This window comes from Schistocerca gregaria, chromosome 5 (assembly GCF_023897955.1).
Source record: "Schistocerca gregaria isolate iqSchGreg1 chromosome 5, iqSchGreg1.2, whole genome shotgun sequence".
Lineage (NCBI taxonomy): Eukaryota > Metazoa > Arthropoda > Insecta > Orthoptera > Acrididae > Schistocerca > Schistocerca gregaria.
In genome coordinates, this window is record NC_064924.1 from 121,583,087 (window position 1) to 121,610,022 (window position 26,936).

Below are 26,936 nucleotides of genomic sequence, written 5' to 3' on the forward strand. Positions count from 1 at the left end.
GCTGCATAGACATTAAAGTGATTCTCGGTGACCCGCTTATTCGGCTAAATAGTGTATAACAAAATAAGGGAGAAAGCTGATCACCTTATTGAGGGAAACCAAACGGAACAGATCCTGTACAGAAAACGTCTTTATTTTACAACAGATCACAGAGAAGTCTGTAGCAGGAGGGAAGGAGTTACGCATTGCCTTTGTAAATTTAGCATCAGCATTGGTACAGCACCCAGAGGAAAACTCTGGGAAGCTTTGAAAAAAATATATACGAGGGTCAGTCAAAAAGTAATGCCTCCTATTTTTTTTCTACGTTTAATTGCCAGGTAATTTAAATGCAATTACATAGGTTGAAAACCACAACATTGAGGATCATTTTGTCATTTTTCAATGTAATCTCCGCCCATCTGTACAGTTTTGGTCCATCTTTGAACAAGGGCATGTATCCCAGCACGGTAAAAATCACAGCTCTGCTTCCTAAGCCATTGACGCACGGATGTTTTGACGGCCTCCTCATCTTCAAAATGAATCCCACGATGAGCTTCTTTTAGTGGCCCGAACAGATGGAAGTCTGATGGTGCCAGGTCAGGGCTGTATGGGGGATGAGGCAAAACTACCCATCCAATTTTGACAATCTCGTCAGAGGTGTGACGACTGGTGTGTGGTCTTGCATTGTCATGCAAAAGAAGAACATCTGCCATTCATTTTGTTGGGCGAACTCGCTGAAGACGTGCTTTAAGTTTTTTGAGGGTTGTGACGTATTGAACAGAATTTATTGTGCATCCCTGCTCCAAAAAATCAACCAGAATCACACCCTCTGCATCCCAGAAAACTGTTGCCATAACTTTCCCTGCCGATCGCACAGTTTTGAATTTTTTCTTCCTCGGCGAGCTTGTGTGACGCCACTCCATTGACTGCCTCTTTGATTCGGGTTCAAAAAAATGCACCCATGTTTCGTCCCCGGTCACAATTTTTTTCAGAAACTCATCTCCCTCCAAACGGAAGCGCTGCAAGTGTTGGGAGGCTATTGTTTTCCTTGCCTCTTTATTCTGATCGGTTAACATTCTTGGAACCCACCGTGCACAAACTTTTGAGTACCATAATTGTTCAATAATCGTGATCACACTGCCTTTACTAAGAGAAATAATGCGACACACTTCATCTGCAGTCACCCGACGGTCACCACGAATGATGTCATCAACTTGCTGAATGTTGTGTGGAGTCACTGCACTCACCGGCCTGCCGCTCCGCTTTTCGTCAGTCAACGGCGTTTGCCCTTCAGCTTCCTTACAACGACGAACCCATCGTCTAACAGTGCTGACATTAACTGTCACAACACCATACACCTTCTTCAGTCTTTCATGAATGCGTATGGGCGTTTCACCTTCTGCATTCAAGAATTCAATCACACAACGCTGTCTCAAATGAACACCGATGTCGGCCATCTTACAAACTTCTGCTGTGCTGCCACCTGTTGACACAGAAAGTTACTACTGCAGTGGATTGCAGAATAAGGTTTGAGGAATGGCGCCAAATTCAAATTTTTCACTTAACTTAATTTTTTTAAGTAGAAAAAAAATGGGAGGCATTACTTTTTGACCGACCCTCGTATGTATGATCATTTCTTACAGATTGTTAATTAAATGTACAGCGATAATATGGTACAGATTTAGTGAGGATCAAAACTATCAGAACCTATTAATGTAAGAAGGTTGCTGAGACAAGGGATCAGTGTGTCACCCTGAATTTATACGTAGAAATGGCTCCCTGAAGATGGAAGAACAGCTGTGCAGGATCAGGAATAACTGTTAATGCTATATAGTTGTTTTCGTTCAGTTTTGCTGATGATCAAGTCATTTTAGCACAACATGAATTTGATCTTGAGTTCATACGTTAATACCAGGAATATGACAAACGGAGAGCATAGATAAGTCTAACAAAAACCGGATATCTGCTAGTGAATAGTGGCGCTAGGTTTGAAGTTCACATAAATGATGAAGCAGTTATGAGATAGGTAGATAAATTTAGCTACTTAGGGACGTATTTGACCAGAATGGATTTAGTAGTACAGAAATTAAAATAATACAGAACACAATAAAGCAGAAAAGTAATATGGTGTATGAATTCTTATTGGTGGGACAAGAAGTTTTATAATAACAATGAGAAAAGAGTGGCTCCAGTAGCGGTAGTGTCATGTGTTACAGATCAGAACTGACTTCAAAAGAAAACTAATAGCTGTGGAAGTGGCTTATTTTCGAAGGAGCACTAGAATTTGAAGAACTGAAAAGAAAACTGATGATAAAGCAAGAGCATGAATGAGGGAAAATGAGACAATGATCGGCAGAATTGCAAGAAAAGTATTAATTTGGTATGGGCATTTGTTGAGAACGTAAGATCATCGGTGACCAAAGAAGTTGTGGTATGCGTACTGTAAGACCTACAGTACACACACCATCAGATTATTTGACTTGTCGCTCTAAGTAGAACAGTGTCGGCAATATGTCTCATGGTCTTATCGTGGCGTGTTTATCTTCTGCGGTTAGGTCAGACGATAGACATGCCACTTGCACGCTTAGAGTAGCAGATTGACAGTGACCAACTTTAAACAGAACTTGATTAATTTTCACACACATTTATTAAAATAATAACAAGCATAAAAATTACTTAACTTGGTTCTGGATGCTATTTACAATTGACAATTTGAAGTTCCTTTGGTATGGGTACATTAATCTTATTCTCACATATATCTCTGATACTTGAGAAAAGTGTCTATACATTTCTCTTCATGCCTATGTACAGGAATATCGTAATCCTATTAGGCGCAAACTGAAACTTAACTATAGACTGGTACAGACTAATGCAGAACTCATACAGACTAGTGCAGACAAATGCAGACTGACTAATCGGAGGTCTGTACATTTGTTATAATACCTCACGCGTTCAGGTATCACTGCGCGAGTGTGATCCGCAAGGAGAAAAGGTTATACGTTAGCAGCAATCTCAATGTCTGCATTACATGTTAATACGCGGATCGGCGAAAGCAGAATTTGGTCCATCTCTATGGCAGCGCCATCATGTAGTGTAGAGACAGACGAGCGCCATGCCTGCGCTGTTGTGCTTAGCGCTCTAGTGGGAAAGTTGTGTGTGCACTGACTATGCGGAACTATGTACACAACAGAAGTTTTTGACTGGGAATCACCTGGCAGGTGGAAATGCGGCTGGCACGACGTTCCCAGAATGTCACCCATTCTGAACGTATATGTGTCACTTCCCATCGTTTTCAGGTCACCATTATAGTCCTAACCCATGTTTCTGTTCTTTTACATCAAGTACCGTTCTTGCAACAGTTTGGTTCACGGAGCATAACGTGCCCGTACCAGTGTAGCTGATTCTCTTGAAGCTTTGCCGCTATGTTTCCAACGAGGCTCTGATGTCATTTCTATTGTGAGTGTGGGGTTGATCTGAGATTCTGTTATTCTGTGCAATGGATTAATCTGAGATGTACCCTTTACCCTGTGGCTCCTGCAAGATGCAATTTCCACCCCCACACTACTACAGAAGTCAGACAGACGCTCCTAACGTTCTAAAGAGAAATGCTTGAAGAACTTTCAGCAATAAATATCTTCTGGAGTCGTCCGCTGTAAGGAAATGACACAAAATTTCTTAAATAACTAGTGGGATACTTGGGTACTGGAGTAGTGCTAGTTAGTGTAAGAAAAATATGAAACTAACGAAAGTTATTATTTATTTTGCAAAAATTCTGAGAAATCACAATGGCACTTTTTGTTATGAATTGAACAAGTTATATCCTGGTTCTTTTCGTAATGTGATGTTACCTCTCAAGGATAGGATTCGCTAATGAATTTTCTATACAAAGTGTAAGATTGTTACTGACTTCCCAGAAGGGCTGAGAGGCGTGCCTACTCGACTTGAATAATTATCCTTTAGAATGTTGCTAGGTACGGTCGAGGCTGTGGTGTGTGAAATGCAGTGAAGTGTACTGTTGTGGAGGAAATAAGGGGCTCGCAATAACTGCAATGACTGCTGTCTGCGCCGCTCGCTGCTGACAAATAAGATAGCTCTCGTTCTATCTGGATTGACCTTCGCCAATCAAACTCTCCCTACGCCTTGATGAAGTCAAGGATTCCTATTTGCTCCTAGTCTAACTACTGGCGTGGTACACTGGTCAGATAACCATCCACCGCAATTCCAATCAAAAATTCGCTCGCAGGCGTTTAACTATAACTCTGTCCGTTCACACCGCACAATAAGTGTGTCGGCCAACACAGTGAACAACGCTTAATCGCAAGGACTCAATATAGAGAGTCGCACTTCGATTCGCTCTCGACAGAGGTGCTCTCCCAGTGAAGTACTGAGGAGAGGCTTGTTCCCCGCTCCAAGAGCGACAACAGAACAGCGCCTCTCCACGCCAGACGTGAAGGAGTATATCTTTCGGTCTGTTCCATTACTCCTTCAGCTCAAGGCGTCAGAAATATCGTCTGCCAGTCAGCATTGCTCTTCTAAAACGGCAGAATTACGTTTCGTTTAAGGCGACCAATCCGGAAACCTGTAGTATTGGCGTTTGGCGTTTGCTGTCTCGCTGTGAAAATCTCGGAAACTGCGTGCTATGTGTAAAGAATGTATAGGCTGGCCACTCCCACACAATGTAGTGGAATTTGCTGTGCGCTCCATGGGCGTCAACCAGCCGACGTAGATGGGTTGGGACTCTCGTCCTGGTGTGCGATTGCATCTCTCGAACTAAAAGCTCCTGTGACCGTCGTGTCTGGAATGTATGTGTGTACGCCAGACTCGAGTATTTCCACAACGGTGCGCAATTGCGATTTATTACTTATTTGCGTTTACATGAATTCATACAACATTCGCTTTATCTTATCGTGTTTGGGTTCGAATGAAGCGTCTTGACGTGCGGAATATGATTGTGAGGGCAGAATATGTAAGCAATTAAGGCCAGGAGACCACAACGTCTTACACTATCTCTTTTTCTCCAGCCCAGAGTAGCAACCTTTTCTCCGTAATCTCGAGCTTCCGTTCGTCTGATTTTCGCATATATGAGGCCAGAACAAAGAAATTCATATGAGGTTTAAGGTGTGTTAATGATGTCACATTGGCACAAAATTGCACCTCAATTCTGCCCGACATCATAGTGGATGTGTCACACAAATGGGACGTCGTCACACGCATTCTTACTTATATTTCTCCCCTTTTTTTGACGCCTCTACGACGGTAGTCAGAATTGCGGCATTCAGCGATGAATTAAAGGGTTTTTCTTATGTGTTGGTCGAGGAAAACGTTCAGACACAGTGCTGCTCAGAGTTGACACTTAAAGCTCTCATGAGGTAACATAAAGGGCGCCAGTAAGAGCACTCCACTCTTGGGGCGGCGATTCCCACACATTTCGCGATTAAAGACGACAGTTCACAGTTCGTTGAGCAACTGGACGGCGTTGTTGACAACCTTCGGCTCTGCTGACAGCCCGCAGACTATTTAGCCTTACTCTAAAGACTTCGCGAGGCTGCAAAGACTTTGAACGTGATCCTACCCCTTTGCATTGTAGTGCGACCACCAGTTTTGCTCTGGTATACAAGGTGGACCGACTATTGACCGTTCAGAAACAGTCGACGACAGTCGAACGTGATCCGAAGCAGCAAAGAGTGTTTATGTTACTGTAAAAGTAAGATGATTGGTAAATCCTAGAATTAACTGGAGAAACCTGAGACTTACGATCACGGTGAGGTAAAAGTCCGAAATTTCTTATTTTATGCACCATAGATTCCGAACGTTTACTTAGAGATGTAGGTAAATCTTAGGATGCACCCATACCAACTGCTAAAACCGTATTCATTAAAAAAACAGCTTATCAATTTCTTGAAATAGTTTGTATTTATTGCAAATTTATGTATTCTAAACAGTCTTCCATTCCAATCTGATTATAATGAGCAATAGTCCACAGTAGTGAAGTAAAAAATGTTACCTTGTGAACGTTAATTTTTTGTTATAATCAAGGTTGACTGCTGTAGCATTTGCAATTACATAATGTGGCGTCACCGCCAGACACCACACTTGCTAGGTGGTAGCCTGAAATCGGCCGCGGTCCGTTAGTATACGTCGGACCCGCGTGTCGCCACTATCAGTGATTGCAGACCAAGCGCCGCCACACGGCAGGTCTAGTCTAGAGAGACTCCCTAGCACTCGCCCCAGTTGTACAGCCGACTTTGCTAGCGATAGTTCACTGACTACATACGCTCTGATTTGCAGAGACGACAGTTTAGCATAGCCTTCAGCTACGTCATTTGCTATGACCTAGCAAGGCGCCATATTCAGTTACTACGAATGTATTCTGAACAGATAATTTTGTGAATCATGTACCGTCAAGAGCGACGTTCATCTTTAATGGATTAAAGTTAAGTATCAAACCAATTACGTCCGCTTTCTGAATTCTAACTCCTTGTCATGTTCCAGACCTCACGTCAGTATAGTTCTTCCCTCCTCACGCCAGCCTGCGTGACCTAAAACGCGTGCATTTCGGCCTCCACTAGTAACACGGTGTTGGCACTTCTTCCAACACAACACATAATATGGAAGACGATTTAGACAAGCGTTTTTTAGTTGAACACTTTTTAAGCATTTGCGCTTTTGAACTCTTCTCCTGCAACAAAAGATTGTTTGGCAACCACTTCCCGTAGACTAATTTCCTCTCTTGCTACTTCTTCGACGTTGATAAAATTTTCCATGCACAATATAATTTGGTTCTTAGTGCACAATGACTTCAGTTCACCAGCTTTGGTACCAAGTTGATAAAATTCATCATCCTGAATATTTATCAGTACTGCTATTATAAATTTTGCATCAATTTTTGACCTGTCTACATCCGGTACTTTAATTCTCACATTCCGTGGAGGTTTTGGAATTTTGTTGCATGAGGCTGCTTTCATTTTCTTAGTCTGCAACTGAAGATCTTCTTTGGCAGCTTCTCGGATCCCTTTTACTTTATTAACACTGTTGGAAGTTGTCAGTGTCTCGTCACAACCATCAGCTGGTGCCGGTGTCTCGTTGTTAATCGTCAAATCCTGTGTCTCTGGTGCTTGCTCACCTGCTGCAACCGCACTTTCTACCTCCATTCCTTCTGTTACAGTACTTGATTCACTGCGGTCAATTCCTTGGCCGTCATTTTCAATTTTCCTCTGAGTCAGTGGAAGTGGAGTTTAACATTGTTTCCAAGTCTTCTTCAGTGTTTATATGTTTTATTGAATCACATGGAACAATTTAGGTCGCAATGCCCATTTTCATTGGAACCCCAACCATGGCTTCATATGGTGAATATCTGACGTCTACATGATAAAGCCCTATTTTTCGTTGCTTGCACAAACATAAGCCCTTCAGACCATTTTGAAGTTTCATTTGTTTCCATCCAAGTTGATAACATATTTTCGATATCTTGATTTGGTCTTTCCACTGACCCCTGAAACTAAATGTGCCTCGGCTTCCCGTGGGCTATCTTTATATCATTCCACAACCCACATAAACTTTGAATGACTTGGTGACAAAAATCTTTACCATTATCAGAATGAAGGATACTTGAAGCACCAAAGGTGGTAAAAATGTCCATGATATGCTACTTCATCAGCCCTTTTCCAAGTTAGTGTGTGGAGGATAACACTTTTGTCAAACGATCTTGGTATACAAGTATGGACTTCGAATTATTGTCTGGGTTTGCCTCCATGTCCATTACATCAATTTGACATCTTGAATTCGTTTCACTGTGTATGCTTTTTGTGACATGGTTCACATAATCTCATATAAGTAACGATTGGTTCAACAGTCACATTCTTGTACTTGCGATTCAGTTCCACAACCATCCATGTTCGGCCGCCATGACCTATAGCAATGTGGGTCTCATGTAGTACGTTAAACAGTTTATCAAAACGAACGTAATAACTAATTTCTTCCAGGCGCGCAGTCTGGAACAGTGCGACTGCTACGGTCGCAGGTTCGAATCCTGCCTCGGGCATGGATGTGTGTGATGTCCTTAGGTTAGTTAGGTTTAAGTAGTTCCAAGTTCTAGGGGACTAATGACCACAGCAGTTGAGTCCCATAGTGCTCAGAGCCATTTGAACCATTAATTTCTTCTTTTCCAGCAGGCACCAGTGTTATGAGTTTCTCTTCACGTCCGCTGTTGAGAACATCAAACGTCTGTAATGAACATATTTTTTATTGGAAACGATCTATGTATTTTTCACCTCACTTAACAGAATATTATGTTGCTCAGCAGTTACAAAAAAATTGTTATCCTCCTTCTTATTTATTGATTCACTTAAGAGGCAAAATCTGTTACGCATAACATCACTCATTCTGGTGCAACGCTGAAGAAGAAACACAACTAAAACGAGTCACAAAGAGGAACGTACGCATGATGCTCGACACTGACTGAAACTACACAGCAGTGAGCGGACTGAGAACTCGTAACTGGCAACAAAGAAACTTATCTGAACACGAAATTGGCAACAATTAAACTTGTCTGAACCTGTACGACGGAGGCGGCAGCCTTCGATCCAGCTTTTGCCAGTTTGCATTGTTAAATCCTGAGATTTACCAATGTCTCTTGCTAAAAGTTCGAAATCTATGCATATAATGAGAAATTTCGGACTTTTGCCACACTGCGGTGGCAAATCTTAGGTTTCACCAGTTAATTCGATGATTTACCAATTATCTTACTTTTACAGCAACATTTATTCTTTTTCAGCCGCCGGCCGAAGTGTCCGTGCAGTTCTAGGCGTTGCAGTCTGGAACTGCGCTACCGCTATGGTCGCAGATTCGAATCCTGCCTCAGGCATGGATGTGTGTGATGTCCTTAGCTTAGTTAGGTTTAACTAGTTCTAAGTTCTAGGGGACTAACGACCTCAGAAGTTGAGTCCCATAGTGCTCATAGCCATTTTTTATTTTCTTTTTCAGCCCTCCTGGTTCACGGAGGGGTGCGATGTTGACACATGCGTAAATAACATGGTAAAGTGTCCTCTAAGACCTCCTTCCCCCCAGTTCAGTAGCACCATAGGTGCCATTCTCGCACCTTCGCTGAGCACGTTAAAAATGGGCCTGTCAGATTCGTCGACAGCCATTCGGCTGAGTAATGTGTCGCGGCTGCTCTAGCGCCTGAAGGCAGGCAACCCCTTTGACGACGACGTTCTAATAGCGGAATCCCTGACAGATATTCAAGACTGACTAATTCTCGGTGCACGGCGCTGGAACGTAGTTGACGTAAACTAAATAGGACCAAAACGGAGGATATGTATTGGAACTTCTCAAGACTGGCCAGTAGTTCTCTTCTCAATAACCGCCACCAGTTCCAATCCGTCAAGTGACATCCACAGCTTCCACATATAAAGACATTAGAAACCGCCTAGAAAGTAGGTGACAAAAGTGGAGGTCGCTAACAGGAGTCATCTGCAATGCGAAACTGCCTATGTAACTATTAAAGTCAAAGGATATATACCGGGTGATCAAAAAGTCAGTATAAATTTGAAAACTTAATAAACCACGGAATAATGTAGATAGAAAGGTAAAAATTGACACACATGCTTGGAATGACATGGGGATTTATTAGAACAAAAAAGAAAAGAAAAAATACTGCATATTGCTAGACACGTGAAAGATCATTGCGAGCATCGTTTGGTGATGATAGTGTGCAGAGCGACCACTTTCGTCATGCTTGGCCTCCCAGGTCCCCAGACCTCAGTCCGTGCGATTATTGGCAGTGGGGATACCTGAAGTCGCAAATGTATCGTGATCGACCGACATCTCTAGGGATGCTGAAAGACAACATCCGACGCCAATGCCTCACCATAACTCCGGACGTGCTGTAGTGATTTTCACAACATTATTCCTCGACTACAGCTATTATTGAGGAACGATGGTGGACATATTGAGCATTTCCTGTAAAGAATGTCATCTTTGCTTTGTCTTATTTTGTTATGCTAACTATTGCTATTCTGATCAGATGAAGCACCATCTGTGGGACATTTTTTGAACGTTTGTATTTTTTGATTCTAATAAAACCCAATATCATTCCAAGCATGTGTGTCAATTTGTACCTCTCTATCTACATTATTCCATGATTTCTTCAGTTTTCAAATTTATACTGACTTTTTGATCACCAAGTATATATACAAGAGGTAAGTTAGAGTGTTGTGCCAGGGTGAAGAGCCTAGAACCGCTCGGCCACACCGACCAGCGAATAGAAGGGCAGGGCATAGAATAGCTCTGTAGGCAGTACACTTGAAGAGGAATGGAACGTCTAAAAAAAAGGGCAATCACGGAAGTTGGAAAGAAAAATATAGGTACAAAGATGATAACTGTGAAGAAACAATGGGTAAGAGAAGAAATATTTCAGTTGATCGATGAAAGACGGAAGTACAAAAACATTCTGGGAAATTCAGGAATACAGAAATACATGTCAGTGAGGAATGAAATAAGCAGGAAATGCAGGAAAGCTAAGACGAAATGACTGCGTGAAAAATGTGAAGAAATCGAAAAACAAATGATTGTCGGAACAACTGACTCAGCATAGAGTGCAATGGGAACTCCACTGTGAAATGCAGAGGAGAGAGCAGATAGGTGGAAAGAGTACGTTGAAGGTCTCTATGAGGGGGAAGACTTGTCTGATGTGATAGAAGAATAAACAGGAGTTGATTTAGGGGATCCAGTATTAGAATCAGAATTTAAAAGAGATTTGGAGGACTTGTGACCAAATAAGGCGAAATGGATAGATAACATTCCATCACAATTTCTAAAATCATTGGGAGAACTGGCAACAAAACGACTACATTATTCAAGTTGCTGTGTAGAGTGTATGAGTCTGGCAACATACCATCTGACTTTCTGAAGACTGCAAGAGCTGACACATGTGAGAATTATCACACAATCAGCTTAATAGCTCATGCATCCAAGTTGTTGGCAAGAATAACATACAGAAGTATGGAAAAGATAACTGAGGATGTGATAGATGTTGATCAGCTTGATTTAGAAAAGGTAAAGGTACCAGCGTAGCAATTCTGATGTAGTGATTGATAATAGAGATTGGGGATCCGCTCCTGAACTGATTCATACAGTTGAATCTTTCAAAGGGATGAACAATCAGTGATTCAGAAAAAAAGAACGGTAGCTCCAAACGTTTCCCACAACAGAGAGAGAGAGAGAGAGAGAGAGAGAGAGAGAGAGAGAGAGAGAGATGGAACATATTAGCGGGGCCTCTGCTGGTCAGAGCACACTGCACGCCACACAACACAGCCAGCGCCGGCCTCTGCCTTGCTTCTACCTTTACTGCCTGCATTGTGCAGTGCCCCATTGGATTTTGTGTTTCACATATGCCGTGCCGTCTCATGTGCTTCCTCTGCCGCGTGCAGTGTCTGGCGCAGCTTAACTTGCATCGCACTCCATCAGCGATCGTTTCAGTCGCACGTCCTGCCCTCTGGGCAGTTGATGCGAGCAACACGACAGAGCGCCTCCTAGCGGAGGACATAAGAACTACTTGCAACAACCTGCTCGCAAGAGAACGGACGATTTGTCTCGGAGCGGGTGACTGGTGGCCGTTCACTGCTCCCCCCACCGTCGAAACTCGCCCGCTCAACGCTCATCCCATCCCACCATTCTCGACTGCAGCCAGAGCGTTGAGCAAAGCAACTCAGGTGTCACTCTGGTCTCTGCGGTCCTAGCTCACGCAGTAATACAGCTCGCGGCTCGACCTGCTTGACTCAGCACCTCTGCATTGGAGTTCGTCTCTACTGAATATTGTTCTGCATAGTAATACCGCTATGTATATTACACTATTATGTTATGTATACATTATTTGTTTTTATTTTATTTTTGTTTGTTTAAACTGATCAGATTAGGTTCCTGACGACTTCTCTTATTATAGGATTTTTATTATGGACACTCGAATTTACACTTTAATTACGAGCGAACCGATAACCGTATCGCAAAATGTGATACACCAATATTTTCCTTGTTTTATTCTGCGTAAGGCTATATGCAGCACTTTAGTCTTACAGTCAAATTTATATATTTTTTTACTCATTTTGGCACGGATTTTGCGATTTTAGGCGTTTTCGGAAGGAAACGTTCACTTTGAAAATATATGGCTTGCGATGTATTTGTACGAGGTTAATGAATTTTTAATACATTATAGCCAAATATATTGTTAATGTAAACCTCAAGTTACAACATTTCTGATCACCCAAAAAAACCACAATAGTGCAAAATAAATCAATAATCAAAAACTTTGTCATATCGTGGAAATTTCAATAAACAATACAAAATTCTTACTCATTATCTGTGTTACTTCAAAATAGGATCAAATAAGATCAAAATACAGGTATAGTACTGGAATAAATCAAGTTTAAAGGGCAATGTGCCTTCCATCTATTTTCTATTGTGAATGAGTGGTGAGTCATGAAAAAGAGTTAGTTCATTTCAGGGAGTGAACAGTTCTGAACCGATCTCTGAAAAGAACAGTTTTGCCCACCTCTAGTTGATAATTGAAGCAAGACTAAAGAAAAATCAAGACACATTCATAGGATCTGCTGACAAGGAAAAAGCGTCCGACATTGTAAAATTGTTTGAGATGTTCGAAATTCTGAGAAAAATAGGGGTAAGCTATAAGGAGAGACTGGTAATACACAACATGTACAAGAGCCAAGAGGGAATACTAAGAGTGGACGACCAAGAACGAAGTTCTCGAATTAAAATGCGTATTAGACAGGGTCGTAGTGTTTCCACCCTCCTGTTCAATTTGTTTACCTTACTTGAACAGTGTGCAATCATTCGTTTTGTGAATTTGTGTGGTGTGAAACCAATTGAAATTCATCGACAGTTGAAGGAAACATGTGGTGATGGAGTTATGGATGTGTCGAAAGTGCGTTCGTGGGTGCGACATTTTAATGAAGGCAGAACATCGTGTGACAACAAACCGAAACGACCTCAGGCTTGCACAAGCCGGTCTGACGACATGATCGAGAAAGTGGAGAGAATTGTTTTGGGGGATCGCCGAATGACTGTTGAACAGATCGCCTCCAGAGTTGGCATTTCTGTGCGTTCTGTGCACACAGTCCTGCATGACGACCTGAAAATGCGAAAAGTGTCATGCAGGTGGGTGCCACGAATGCTGACGGACGACCACATGGCTGCCCGTGTGGTATGTTGCCAAGCAATGTTGACGCACAACGACAGCATGAATGGGACTTTCTTTCCGTCGGTTGTGACAATGGATGAGACGTGGGTGCCATTTTTCAATCCAGAAACAAAGAGCCAGTCAGCTCAATGGAAGCACACAGATTCACCGCCACCAAAAAAATTTCGGGTAACCGTCAGTGCTGAAAAAATTATGGTGTCCATGTTCTAGGACAGCGAGGGCGTAATCCTTACCCATTGCGTTCCAAAGGGCACTACGGTAACAGGTTCATCCAACGAAAATTCCTTCCTGCATTGCAACGAAGACGTCCGGGAAGGGCTGCGCGTGTGCTGTCTCACCAAGACAACGCACCCACACATCGAGCTAACGTTACGCAATAGTTTCTTAGTGATATCACCTTTGAAGTGATTCCTCATGCTCCCTACTGACCTGACCTGGCTCCTAGTGACTTTTGGCTTTTTCCAACAATGAAAGACACTATCCGTGGCCGCACATTCACCAGCCGTGCTGATATTGCCTCAGCGATTTTCCAGTGGTCAAAACAGACTCCTAAAGCAGCCTTCGCCGCTGCCATGGAATCATGGCGTCAGCATTGTGAGAAATGTGTATGTCTGCAGGACGATTACGTCGAGAAGTAACGCCAGTTTCATCGATTTCGGGTCAGTAGTTAACTAGAAAAAAAATCGGAGGCCTTAGAACTTGAAAGCACCTCGTACTATGGGTTTCCTCACAAGAGCCACATAACTTTACAGTTGAGAAAATGTGTAAATGAATTAATTCTCGGCTTCATGCAACTTCGACTGTCGCATGTTGCCATTCCCTTTTGATGAAAAAAAAAGTGGTAGCTTCCTATGTTCTTTAAATGGTTATATCGATGCCACTTACTTTTTGGACATTGTGTAGGCCAAATAACGCGCACTGCCTGCATGCTGGAATATCTGAAAGAGAAGGAAGTCTGTGTTAATAGGATTTTTGAAAAATAATTATTAAGAGTACTCAAATGAAAATGAGTCACACACTAACAGTTTTACTGAATGGTTATTTGCTAAAAAATTCTCATACCTATTGAGATACTCATCTCATCAAGTGTATTGAAGTTAAACTTTGTTGTCAAGAAACCTGTCCATCGTAAGTCGTCTCCAATGTAGAAATTTTCTTTAGCCACACGTCATGCGCCATCCTTCTTTTGTGAATTGTATATGTTTTGTCTTGGCTTCTATATCCTTGCAATTCTCGTGTAGCCATTCCTACTTCGCTCTTTGGCACTTTGCGTCACTCATTTTTTAGACGTCTTATTCACGAAAAAAATGGCTCTGAGCACTATGGGACGTAACATCTATGGTCATCAGTCCCCTAGAACTTAGAACTACTTAATCCTAACTAACCTAAGGACAGCACACAACACCCAGTCATCACGAGGCAGAGAAAATCCCTGACCCCACCGGGAATCGAACCCGGAAACCCGGGCGTGGGAAGGGAGAACGCTACCCCACGACCACGAGATGCGGGCTCTTATTCACGTTCCTCATTTGCAGCATTTTTATACTTTCCCCTTTTGTCAGTCAAATTCAATATCTCCTGAGGATTTATAATAGTCCTTGTCTTGTTACCTATCTCATCTTTTGCTGCCTTCCCTACGTCATCACTCAAAGCTGCCCATTTTCATTTTATTCAATTCCTTTCTCTTGCATTCAGTTTTAGTTTGTCCAACTTGCACGTCTGCCCTGGTAATCTCTTAAAGTTTAAAATGCTGTTTCTGAATCTCCGTCTTACCATTATCTGCAACCTTCCAGTGGCCACAGATCTCTGCCAGGTCTGCAACAATCTTTCTGATTCTTAAACCAAGTGTAGCGATGATCAGATTATGACCTGTGATATATTCTACCAGAAGGCTTCTCCTTTCATTCTTTTCCTCCAGTCCATGTTTTACTATTATTTCTCCATCTCTTCCTTGTCCTACTGCTGGATGGCAGTCACCCATCACAATTAAATATATCTCCTCTAACAATGTCAATTTCCTTTATCTCGTCATACTTTCTTTCAATCACTTCACCATCTGCGCATCTAGTTGGTATACAAACTTGCACTGCTGTGACAGGTGTCGGTTTTCATGTCCATTTTGGCTACGATAATGCGCCCACTTTGCTGCTCATAGTAGTGTATGCGTGTTCCTATTTTCTTGTTCATTATTAGGCCTACCCCTGCGTCACACCTATCTGATTTTTTGTTGATAAACCTGTACTGTCCTAACCAAGCGACCTGTTCTTCTTGCCACCACAATTTGCTAATTCCCACTGTATCTAACCTCAACTTACCCATACTCCTTTTTATGTTCTCTGACTGTGACATGTCATATTCAATAACCCAATATACAGATCCGACTAGTAAATCAAATAAAATCTTTAACACTGCATGAAAGCTGAAAGCAATAGTTACAAATACCAATGATAGCAATTCTATTTATCTCTGTCCTTTTGGTACGGTAACAGCGTCTTGCAATGTGCTGCAGCCTGGAGCTTTTAGCTGGGTGTCGAAAGGTGAAAGGTTCGGGGGAACTGCTGAAGACAAAGCCTCAGCCAGGTACACACTGTGAAGAACAGTTTGCCGGCCGAATGAACTGGGGCCGACAAGAGAGAGCAGCCCGGCCTGTCATAGAGTTTCACTGAATGCAAAGTGCAAGAATTGCCTTATAGCAAAGATAAGATCCGACGGACAGGAGAAAACACGATACTGCAAGTGTGGGACCCAGCTGTTAGACCCAAAAGAAGCCAGTTGGAAATTTTTTCACACTTTGATAAGCACATCCCTAATTGGATCATAACAATTATTTTGATAGCGGGGAAGAGCTCACGTCCGTGGTATGTATATATTTTCTCATTGGCTGTAACAAGAAATCTGTGATATAGTGGGGGACATTTTCTGCCTTCTACCCCACTCCAAGGGATAAATGTACTGCGTTGGTTAGCCACCACAGAATGGGCAAGATTAGGGAATTTGTTAGTATGTTTGTCACAGTATCATTGGTCGGTATTCGCAGAGCGTGTTGCGATTGGCCAATGAAATTCCGATGCTCGAAGAACCGTCTAAGTTTTGTACAAGAGAGTAGTAAAGCACATGGTCCAGGGGCGTCATTGAAACAACTCGTGCCACAGGCATCATCGAGTGCAGTACGCTTCGTCTTAGGGCTGAACTAAGATGCCAGGGCTAAACTCAGAATTCTCAGACATAACTGCAGCCATCCTCTGCTCTCGTAAACCAGTAAGCATGGGCCATATCTGTATCGACCGAGACGAGGCGAGTGTGAAGTCATTCATCTTGCATCAAGGTTGCACTCTTCTGTTGTAACATTTACAGCCATCCAGTCGCACCCACTATGCACTTGGGTAAAAATATTGGTGGTTGTACGTACTTTTCTGGGGCTTTACTTTAGCTCCGTAACTTATTCTGCAATCACTAGTCATATTTGTGAACACATTTTCATATAATTTCTGTCATGTATCCACCCATTTAAGCCAAGACTATCTGTCTGCAAACCCTTGTTCCCTTGAGAATTATTTGCGTTCCTGTTTCAGTCTATAAAACACTTTTCATTTGTTTTGGCAATAATTCAGGTTGTTAGTTTCTTTCCATAGTTTCATGGATGCTGATTTATGTGAGATGTGGGACGCACATTTCATATTTAATTAGGCCACCCCTGTAATTTAATTAGACAAGACGTTATCCGTTGTAAGGCTCCGTTTTTTGTTTTTTTTTTTAATTGCAGTATCTTATGGAGAGTTATATATCACTGTATGCCACTAGGGATAGGTTCTGTAGCATGTCAGAGGTATGCTAAATGCTCAACAGACACCTCACAGCTTGAAAGAACCACCTCTGACTCTTTTGCAGTCTTAAGACAAAGCTGAGCATCCACTACAGTTGGGAAAACGTTATCAAATAGTGACGAAGACAGCGGAGGCAAATTAGGTTAAGGGCCTTCGGTGCCAAGCTCTTGGAACTGTACAATATTCTTCAGCCAAACGACCATAATTGGCGCCCTTTTTACTGGCTTGAGACTTCCTCGGCAACTTTCCCGTCCTTCTTCGCAACATTAGTGTTTACTCAAAAAGATGTACTATCAATGTCGCGCTTTTTTTGACGATATTAGAAATGGGGGAGTGTTTTGTGGAGTGACTAACTGTTCTGCCAATTTCTAATTGTATATGTAATTTGCGATTTATTTTGATATTTCAGCAAAAACTTTCCAAATAGATGACGGCAGCTGCTCTTTTGCACTCGTTTCCGAAACGAAGTGCTACAAGATACCGCCTTGATGAACAACATTACTGCTCTCTTGAGGGTGGAGCTAAAACACTAGTACAGACAGAGTATTACCTGCCTAGTACATGTGTGTTTTCGATCACTGAAAGCTACACTCCAGCTTTAACCATTTCAACTGAAGTACCTCCATGCACATTTACCAACATAATAGCTCGAATATCTTCGTACAGTTTACCTGGAACTACATATGGAACGCCATTGTTTTTTTTTTATTGTGTAGATGTTTTTGTGATACAGTTCTTCAATTGTACAAACATTTAACGAAGTCCTGGGATACAGACACAGTTTTCTCTGGCTCGTTATTTACTATTCATTAAATAAGGTCTATACAGGGTGTTACAAAAAGGTACGGCCAAACTTTTCAGGAAACATTCCTCACACACAAAGAAAGGAAATATGTTATGTGGACATGTGTCCGGAAACGCTCACTTTCCATGTTAGAGCTCATTTTATTAGTTCTCTTCAAATCACATTAATCGTGGAAGGAAACACACAGCAACAGAACGTACCAGCGTGACTTCAAACACTTTGTTACAAGAAATGTTCAAAATGTCCTCCGTCAGCGAGGATACATGCATCCACCCTCCGTCGCATGGAATCCCTGATGCGCTGATGCAGCCCTGGAGAATAGCGTATTGTATCACAGGCGTCCACAATACGAGCACAAAGAGTCTCTACATTTGGTACCGGGGTTGAGTAGACAAGAGCTTTCAAATGCCCCCATAAATGAAAGTCAAGAGGGTTGAGGTCAGGAGAGCGTGGAGGCCATGGAATTGGTCCGCCTCTACGAATCCATCGGTCACCGAATCTGTTGTTGAGAAGCGTACGAACACTTCGACTGAAATGCGTAGGTGCTCCATCGTGCATGAACCACATGTTGTTCCGTACTTGTAAAGGCACATGTTCTAGCAGCACAGCTAGAGTACCCCGTATGAAATCATGATTACGTGCTCCATTGAGTGTAGGTGGAAGAACATGGGGCCCTATCAAGACATCACCAACAATGTCTGCCCAAACGGTCACAGAAAATCTGTGTTGATGACGTGATTGCACAATTGCGTGCGGATTCAACATTACCTTCCTTCAATTGTGCCAACTGGCGGTGAATCGAGGAAGTACAGTACATATTGACGAAACTAAAATGATCTCTAACATGGAAATTAAGCGTTTCCGGACACATGTCCACGTAACATCTTTTCTTTACTTGTGTGTGAGGAATGTTTCTTGAAAGTTTCGTAGTACCTTTCTGAAACACCCTGTATAGGGTGATTCAAAGAAACGTTTATAGACTGACATAGCACATGGGGCATACAACAAGGATCAGTAATCATATGGGAATCGATGGTCGCAAAGACCATCTGGGGCTACTAAATTGCGTTGCATTTATTTAGTCACATGCTGCAAATGGACGCCTGCTGCAGGAGATGCTCAAAGTTTTGCCAGATGCATCGAGACATGCCTGATCCAGTCCGCATTGAATGGCCCACCCTCTCAATGACAACAGGTGTATCTCGAAGACATGCTGCTACCGCAACAATCCTGTCCACTAGGTCCTCCGGCGATGTCACAGGCGTTTCATACACAAGGCCCTTGAGATAGCCCCATAGCAAAACAATCGATTGGACACAGGTCGTGTGATCTTGATGGTCATGTGACTGACCCACCGCGACCGATACAGCGGCCGGAAAAGGTTGGCTGCAGATGTGCTCTCACTTGTCTTCTGAAATGCGCCTGGGCTCCGTCATGCTGAAACCGAATGCGGCGACGAACAGGCATGGCTACGGCATTCAGCATGACCGGAAGAATCTCCCGCAGAAATGCGAGTCACGAACGACTATCAAGTCTGCCTGGGACAATGTACGGCCCAATTAATCAGTCTACAACTATCCCAGCGCACATGTTACGGATAAATTTGCGTCGTGAGGCATGCATTAGTGGAGCATGTGGTTTCACATCCACTTACATATGCAGGTTGTGAACGTTCATCACACCCTCCAGTGAGAAAGCGAGTGGCCACTTCACCGGTAACGCTGCAGTGAAGCTTCAGTCTGCAGAGAATTGTTGCAGAAACCGCTGTGCACATCCCATGGGCTTGTTGTAGTGTCTCAGTTCCATGACTCAGCGCGTTGTTGGATTGAGTTGGTTGGTTTGGGGTATAAAGTGATCAAGCTACAGTGTCATCAGTCCCTTTTTCCTCAAGCAAACAAGTCTAAAGGTAAAACAATTAAAAGCAGAGGAGTTGGGGTAAGTAAAAGGGGGAAAACTAACGGGGTACCACACGAAGAGGAAACGAAAGAAGCGAAACAAACGGGGAGACATACACTACAAGGAAAGGTAGAGGAAAGCAGTAAAATAACATAGCAGATGGCTTGGGCAGGCTCATCACGAGTATAAAAAAGGATGAGCCAACCACTCTCCAACATAGTAAAATCGCCAGCCTAAAAGACAAGGCGAGAAGAACACACGTAGGGAAAAGAAAGAACGACAAGGAAAACAAAATGCAAAGTAACAGGGACGAAGACGTAAAAGGGGGGGGGGGGGCAGTAGCGAATATGCTCAAGGGCGCAACAGATGGCTACCAACTCTGCAGTGAAAACACTGCAGCTGTCCGGCAAGGAGTGCTGTTCAGTATGTCCAACGTGAGCGTAAGCGTAGCCAACAAGACCGTCGACCGTCGACCATTGATCCATCTGTGTAGATTATTTCTGAGCCCTCAGACTCGCTGAGAAGAGAGAGAAATTGCTGGCGGAGCGCCTTAAGTGGAACTGAGCCTTTTGGGCCTTGCGACAGGTCCAGTCAAAGCCGTGGCCGAGGTAAGGCATGGACCATGGAGGTATAAGGAAGTGGACCCGCAGACTGTTCATCGTGTACAGAGGGAGGATTGGGGAGACATCAGTGGCGCGGAATACATCTCGTTAATTATTGACAGTGTACGCTGCACCCTTTCGAGAACGCTTTCTTCTGGCGACCAGCATCCAGCTAGTGCACCCGGAACGAGCCGATTTCACACAATCGGCGATGCGGGGTGGCGAACAATGTGTGGCAATGCACCTTTCTCTCGGGATATTTTGCGCGACACAATCGCATGCCTTCAGTTGGTTCAAAAATGGTTCAAATGGCTCTGAGCACTATGGGACTCAACTGCTGTGGTCATCAGTCCCCTAGAACTTAGAACTACTTAAACCTAACTAACCTAAGGACATCACACACATCCATGCCCGAGGCAGGATTCGAACCTGCGACCGTAACAGTCGCACGGTTCCGGACTGCGCGCCTAGAACCGCGGGACCCAGAGCAGTTGGTCGCGCCGTAAATCAAATGCATCTCAGCCATTTCGCGGTAAGTGTAGCTAGCCATTTTACACGTAACGTTACCACGGCATGAATGGTGACGGCCTTTGTGCGCTCCGCCCTTGTTTGTATAACAACGCCTACTCGTGACGTTTGCGACCCCGGTTCTAAGTGACTAGTGATCCTTGCCGTACGCCCGTTGTACCATGTCAATTTGTAAACGTTTTTTTGAATCACCCTGTATAACATAAGCTTCTCATTCGTCGTCCTCGTACTTATGCTGCTCCTCTTACCAAATTTTGTCACATCCCCTCAAAGACATTTACAAATATCTTTGTTGCATTTGTTATACTGTTTCATGTTCCACTACCGTTTCATTGGAATTCTCGCTAACTCTATAACGGCTGCCTTTTCCATTTGAGAATTTATTTCCTTTTGTTCTCTTTGTTCCTGCAACATCTTTTGCTGTTTCCTAACGTACCTTTCTTAAATAATTGTCCCTTTAGTGCAAGTCAGTAAAATCTTCATATTCTAATAAGCCAACATTGTTACTGAAATTAATCTGCTATTCATTCCTATTTTTAGATAAAATCCCATAATTTAAAAATCCAACTTACTGCTGGATAAGTCTGTTTCTTTCTGGTATTGTGTCTCATTTTCTCGTATCTGGTTGAAATTGTAAATTTATACACGAATTCAGATGCAAAACTCTTGTAGAAGTGAAACTGCCACACAGATTAAAACTGTTTGTGAGAAAGGCACTCGAATCTTAGGCTTCATTCATTTTGAATATTTGTCGAAATGTTCAAAAATTCTATATTATGTGCGTTCTAGAGTAATTCATATAGCAGTTACTTCTTCAATGATGTCACCAATTATAAAATTGACGTCACAAGATATGAGCGCTATTGTTGTTTCGATAAGGGACCTCCGTTAGAGTACGTAGATCACCCCTTCAACTGCTGTTGCATCTCTGTAACGCTGCACCACAGGTCAGGTAGTTATTTACTTATACATTCCATAGATCACTGCAACGTTTTTTTATCAAAATCATATCTAACGAACCAGTTTGCAGGATAAACAAATACAATAGGTTATCAGTTTTTAAATAAGAAGTCATCTACGGAATAGAAGGAGTTGCCAGAGCAAATTAATTTATGTCACATTTAAAACCCGTTTTGGAGCCAGTTGGACACTTTATGTTAGTGAGTAAACGATAAAATTTTTGTTGAATAATACTGAACATCTTTCTGAACAACTGACAGCTTTACTAGTGGGTGCTAAAGGACTTTTTCTTCTTTCAGAGTTTTGCGTATGGACATCAATGTTCCTCCCAAATTGTGATGGACTATATATGACGAATTTCATAAATAAATAGGTATATTGTGAAGCTGCTATTAAAATTCCTGACTCGTTGAAGATATACACTCCTGGAAATTGAAATAAGAACACCGTGAATTCATTGTCCCAGGAAGGGGAAACTTTATTGACACATTCCTGGGGTCAGATACATCACATGATCACACTGACAGAACCACAGGCACATAGACACAGACAACAGAGCATGCACAATGTCGGCACTAGTACAGTGTATATCCAACTTTCGCAGCAATGCAGGCTGCTATTCTCCCATGGAGACGATCGTAGAGATGCTGGATGTAGTCCTGTGGAACGGCTTGCCATGCCATTTCCACCTGGCGCCTCAGTTGGACCAGCGTTCGTGCTGGACGTGCAGACCGCGTGAGACCTCGCTTCATCCAGTCCCAAACATGCTCAATGGGGGACAGATCCGGAGATATTGCTGGCCAGGGTAGTTGACTTACACCTTCTAGAGCACGTTGGGTGGCACGGGATACATGCGGATGTGCATTGTCCTGTTGGCACATCAAGTTCCCTTGCTGGTCTAGGAATGGTAGAACGATGGGTTCGATGACGGTTTGGATGTACTGTGCACTATTCAGTGTCCCCTCCACGATCACCAGAGGTGTACGGCCAGTGTAGAAGATCGCTCCTCACACCATGATGCCGGGTGTTGGCCCTGTGTGCCTCGGTCTTATGCAGTCCTGATTGTGGCGCTCACCTGCACGGCGCAAACACGCATACTACCATCATTGGCACCAAGGCAGAAGCGACTCTCATCGCTGAAGACGACACGTCTCCATTCGTCCCTCCATTCACGCCTGTCGCGACACCACTGGAGACGGGCTGCACGATGTTGGGGCGTGAGCGGAAGACGGCCTAACGGTGTGCGGAACCGTAGCCCAACTTCATGGAGACGGTTGCGAATGGTCCTCGCCGATACCCCAGGAGCAACAGTATCCCTAATTTGCTGGGAAGTGGCGGTGCGGTCCCCTACGGCACTGCGTAGGATCCTACGGTCTTGGTGTGCATCCGTGCGTCGCTGCGGTCCGGTCCCAGGTCGACGGGCACGTGCACCTTCCGCCGACCACTGGCGACAACATCGATGTACTGTGGAGACCTCACGCCCCACGTGTTGAGCAATTCGGCGGTACGTCCACCTGGCCTCCCGCATGCCCACTATACGCCCTCACTCAAAGTCCGTCAACTGCACATACGGTTCACGTCCACGCTGTCGCGGCATGCTACCAGTGTTAAAGACTGCGATGGAGCTCCGTATGCCACGGCAAACTGGCTGACACTGACGGCGGCAGTGCACAAATGCAGCGCAGCTAGCGCCATTCGACGGCCAACACCGCGGTTCCTGGTGTGTCCGCTGTGCCGTGCGTGTGATCATTGCTTGTACAGCCCTCTCGCAGTGTCCAGAGCAAGTATGGTGGGTCTGACACACTGGTGTCAATGTGTTCTTTTTTCCATTTCCTGGAGTGTATTTACAATATGACTGTGGTGAAAACCTCATTATTCTTACTGATCACTTTTGCACACTCAACAATTTCTTTGTTAGTGATGAGTTACCCTAGAAAATTATCCGATTGAAAAGTATGTTAGGAGGTTGATTTGTTCGTTTCAAGACATGGAGTTATACTACTAAAGAAACTTTATGAATTTAATTGTTTGAGCAGCTCAGTAATATGCTTCTTCCAGTTCACACTTAGATCAATATATACATCCAAACATTGCAGCCTTCTACCCAGTTTACTGTCTACTCATCATCCTCTACATCAACTGTTGGTATGACTTCTTTTGTTGTGCAGAACTGAACATAGCGTGCTTTTTTTCAAAATTTATTGGATAGCCCTTTTTCAGAGAATCTCTTAATAATTCTTTGAGAAACACCATAAATAAAATATTCTGTTGCTTTCTCTCTAATGGGATTTATTATAGTACTAGTACTGTCCAAAAATTTACCAGTTTTCCTTGAACAATCTTAAGTGGAAGGTCATTCACATATATAAAGAATAGGAGTGACCCAAAATTGAACCCTATGGAACTCTATGAATTTTCTCTCTTTCTAACATTACCTGAATTATTCGTTACAGCTTTCATATTTGTTAAATATGATTCAAAGCAGTTGTTTGTAAAGATATAGACTCCATAAAACGTAAGTTTTTCTAGAGAATTACGTGATCTACATAATCAGAGACTTTGGGAAGATAACAAAACACTAGCGGTATCTTATTCTTTAAAGACTGTAAATATCTGGTGAGTGAACGTATGAATAACGTTCTCGTTTGAACAAGCCTTCCAGAATCCAAGTTGTAATGTGTTCAGGAGATAGCTTCTGCTTAATGTGAGACTACACTTTAGTATGTTAGTTTTTCGAATGTTTAGAAAACGACGACAGTAAGGAAATTAAACAATAATTATTGAACTCTTTCTTGACACCTTTTGTATCAAATATCTTACCTATGGCATTTTTCAACCTGTCAGGAAAACCTCGCTGTATGCATATGCACTGCATATATCACTAAGGACATTATTTACCACGTTACATTAACTTTTCACAATTCTGTCTGAAACTCCATTAACACAGTAGGAGATTTCCTTTTTCTATAAATTTATTAATTTTTCCCCTAAATTTCAGTAAAGAATGTTTGTGCTTCTTCTAGATGCCTAACGTTTTGTGGAATGACTTTTTTAACATATTCTCTTACTTCTCTAGCCGAATCATTTAATTCTATTTTTGCTGCTACATTTAGAAAGCGATTGTCAATAATACCTACAACTTGTGAGTTATCTATCACAACATTGGCATTCAACCTAACTGAGAAAGCATCTTGTGCAGAAACGGATTGCAGACAGGCTGTTTCACGATATTCCACATAGTTTTGACCTTATTATCTTTATTATTAATTTCTATCAATATGTGCATGTTTCTAGATATTTTAATGAGGTTCTTTAAAATACTATAACATCTTCTGCAGAAAGCAAATAACATCGAATACTGGTTTGTTCTGACGTTTATATAAATTACTCCGTTTATATAAATTACTCCATTTATACAAATTCCTCGTTTCCTCTTACTTGATAAGTTAATCTCTTTAGTTATTTGTGGCCTACTTTTTCAGTTGGCTTTACAGTCAACGTTATTTTCAAAAATTGACACAAATTTATCATGGAATATACCGAATTTTAAATTCAAAGCTTTTTTCATATACAGCATGTTCCAGAACTATTCTTTCAAATTAATACTGTAGGTACAGAACATCAGAACAAATATATTACGATGGTGAAGCAATGGACTGTGAAGTCAGCTTGTAATGTTAGGGAACGGTTTGTTTGTTTGTTAGTGGTGCTGGCGTAAGCTGTTGTGTCGGTTTTGCTGACTGTGGATGTGCACTGGCATTCAAAACTGCTCTGTGTACACAGTTCACACATTTGACCACATGTGAATCCGCAGAGTACTCGATCTCGTGTTTATCAACAGCTAGCCGGTGTTAATGTATGGGCCGGCATTCTCGGTTACAGGTTGATTGAAACACATTCTTCCATTCCGTCTCAACGAACAGATCATATCACATGGACATGCCAGGAATTTTCGAACGAACACGGCTATCAATAGACCGACGTTGTACAGCGTGCATACAGGTCAATAATCGCACATTCGATAAGTTCCTGTGAATGCCACTGCTGTAATTAGCAGGCTAAACTACCTTCCGTGTAATTCGTCCCTAGAAACAGAAACTGCTGTCAGAGACCTTATGTACCATAACGAAATATATTTGTTTTGACGTTCTCTACTTCCTATGTTTATTTGAAAGACTAGTTTCGCAGCACCCTGTATATCTCTATCCTGTCCCATGTAAGACGTGTATATTTCTATTGTCTATTGTCAGACCACAATTTATCAAAGATGTTTATATTTTATTAATAGGATTAAGTAAGAATAATTAATATTTGTCATGTTGGAAATAATTGTGGTAGCAGGGAATGTCTGCACCAAAGTATTGTTGGCAACAGAGACCGCAAATTGATCTAATTTTAAAAAGGGCGAAAGAGACGGCGTATGGATACATTTTAAGAAAAGAGCGGTAGAGACCGCGCATTGATACATTTTGTAATGGTAGCGGGGATTGTCTGCACCAGAAAGCATTGTTGGCAGGAGAGACCGCACTTTAGCGTTCGTAGGAAGTCAGTAGTGAGCGAGAAGTGAAGCGAGTCGGTAACAGGTCCGAAGCCAGAGGTTGAGAGGAGCGGTGTGCCTGCCAGCCACCAGCTATGATTTACAAGAGATTTTAAATGGATGTACAGAGACATCAGCTAACTATTATCGTAAGACGAACTAATACTATTCAATTATTTTCTTTGCGAATCTCAGGACTACTGAAGGTATGTGTTGAGAGGCCACACAAACGTGTGGTTCCTGAAGAGGGGCAGCAGCCTTTTCAGTAGTTGCAGCGGCAACAGTCTGGATGACTGACTGATCTGCCCTTGTAACAATAACCAAAACAGCCTTGCTGCGTTGGTACTGCGAACGGCTGAAAGCAAGGGGAAACTACAGCCGTAATTTTTCTCGAGGGCATGCAGCTTTACTGTATGATTAAATGATGATGGCGTCCTCTTACGTAAAATATTCCGGAGTTAAAATAGTCCCCCATTCGGATCTCCGGGCGGGGACTACTCAAGAAGATGCCGTTTTCAGGAGAAAGAAAATTGGCGTTCTACGGATCGGAGCGTGGAATGCCAGATACCTTAATAGAGCAGGTAGGTTAGAA

The 26,936-nt window shown here is 42.7% G+C and overlaps 1 protein-coding gene across 1 annotated transcript in view; it reads right to left on the reverse strand.

Moving 5' to 3' along the window:
* Positions 1-26,936, reverse strand: part of LOC126272474 (venom dipeptidyl peptidase 4-like) — a 274,930-nt gene that overhangs the window by 145,277 nt on the left and 102,717 nt on the right. The window contains exon 5 of the mRNA XM_049975353.1: positions 14,078-14,130. Within this exon, the coding sequence (XP_049831310.1) occupies positions 14,078-14,130 (53 nt within the window). The remainder of the gene's footprint in view (positions 1-14,077; positions 14,131-26,936) is intronic.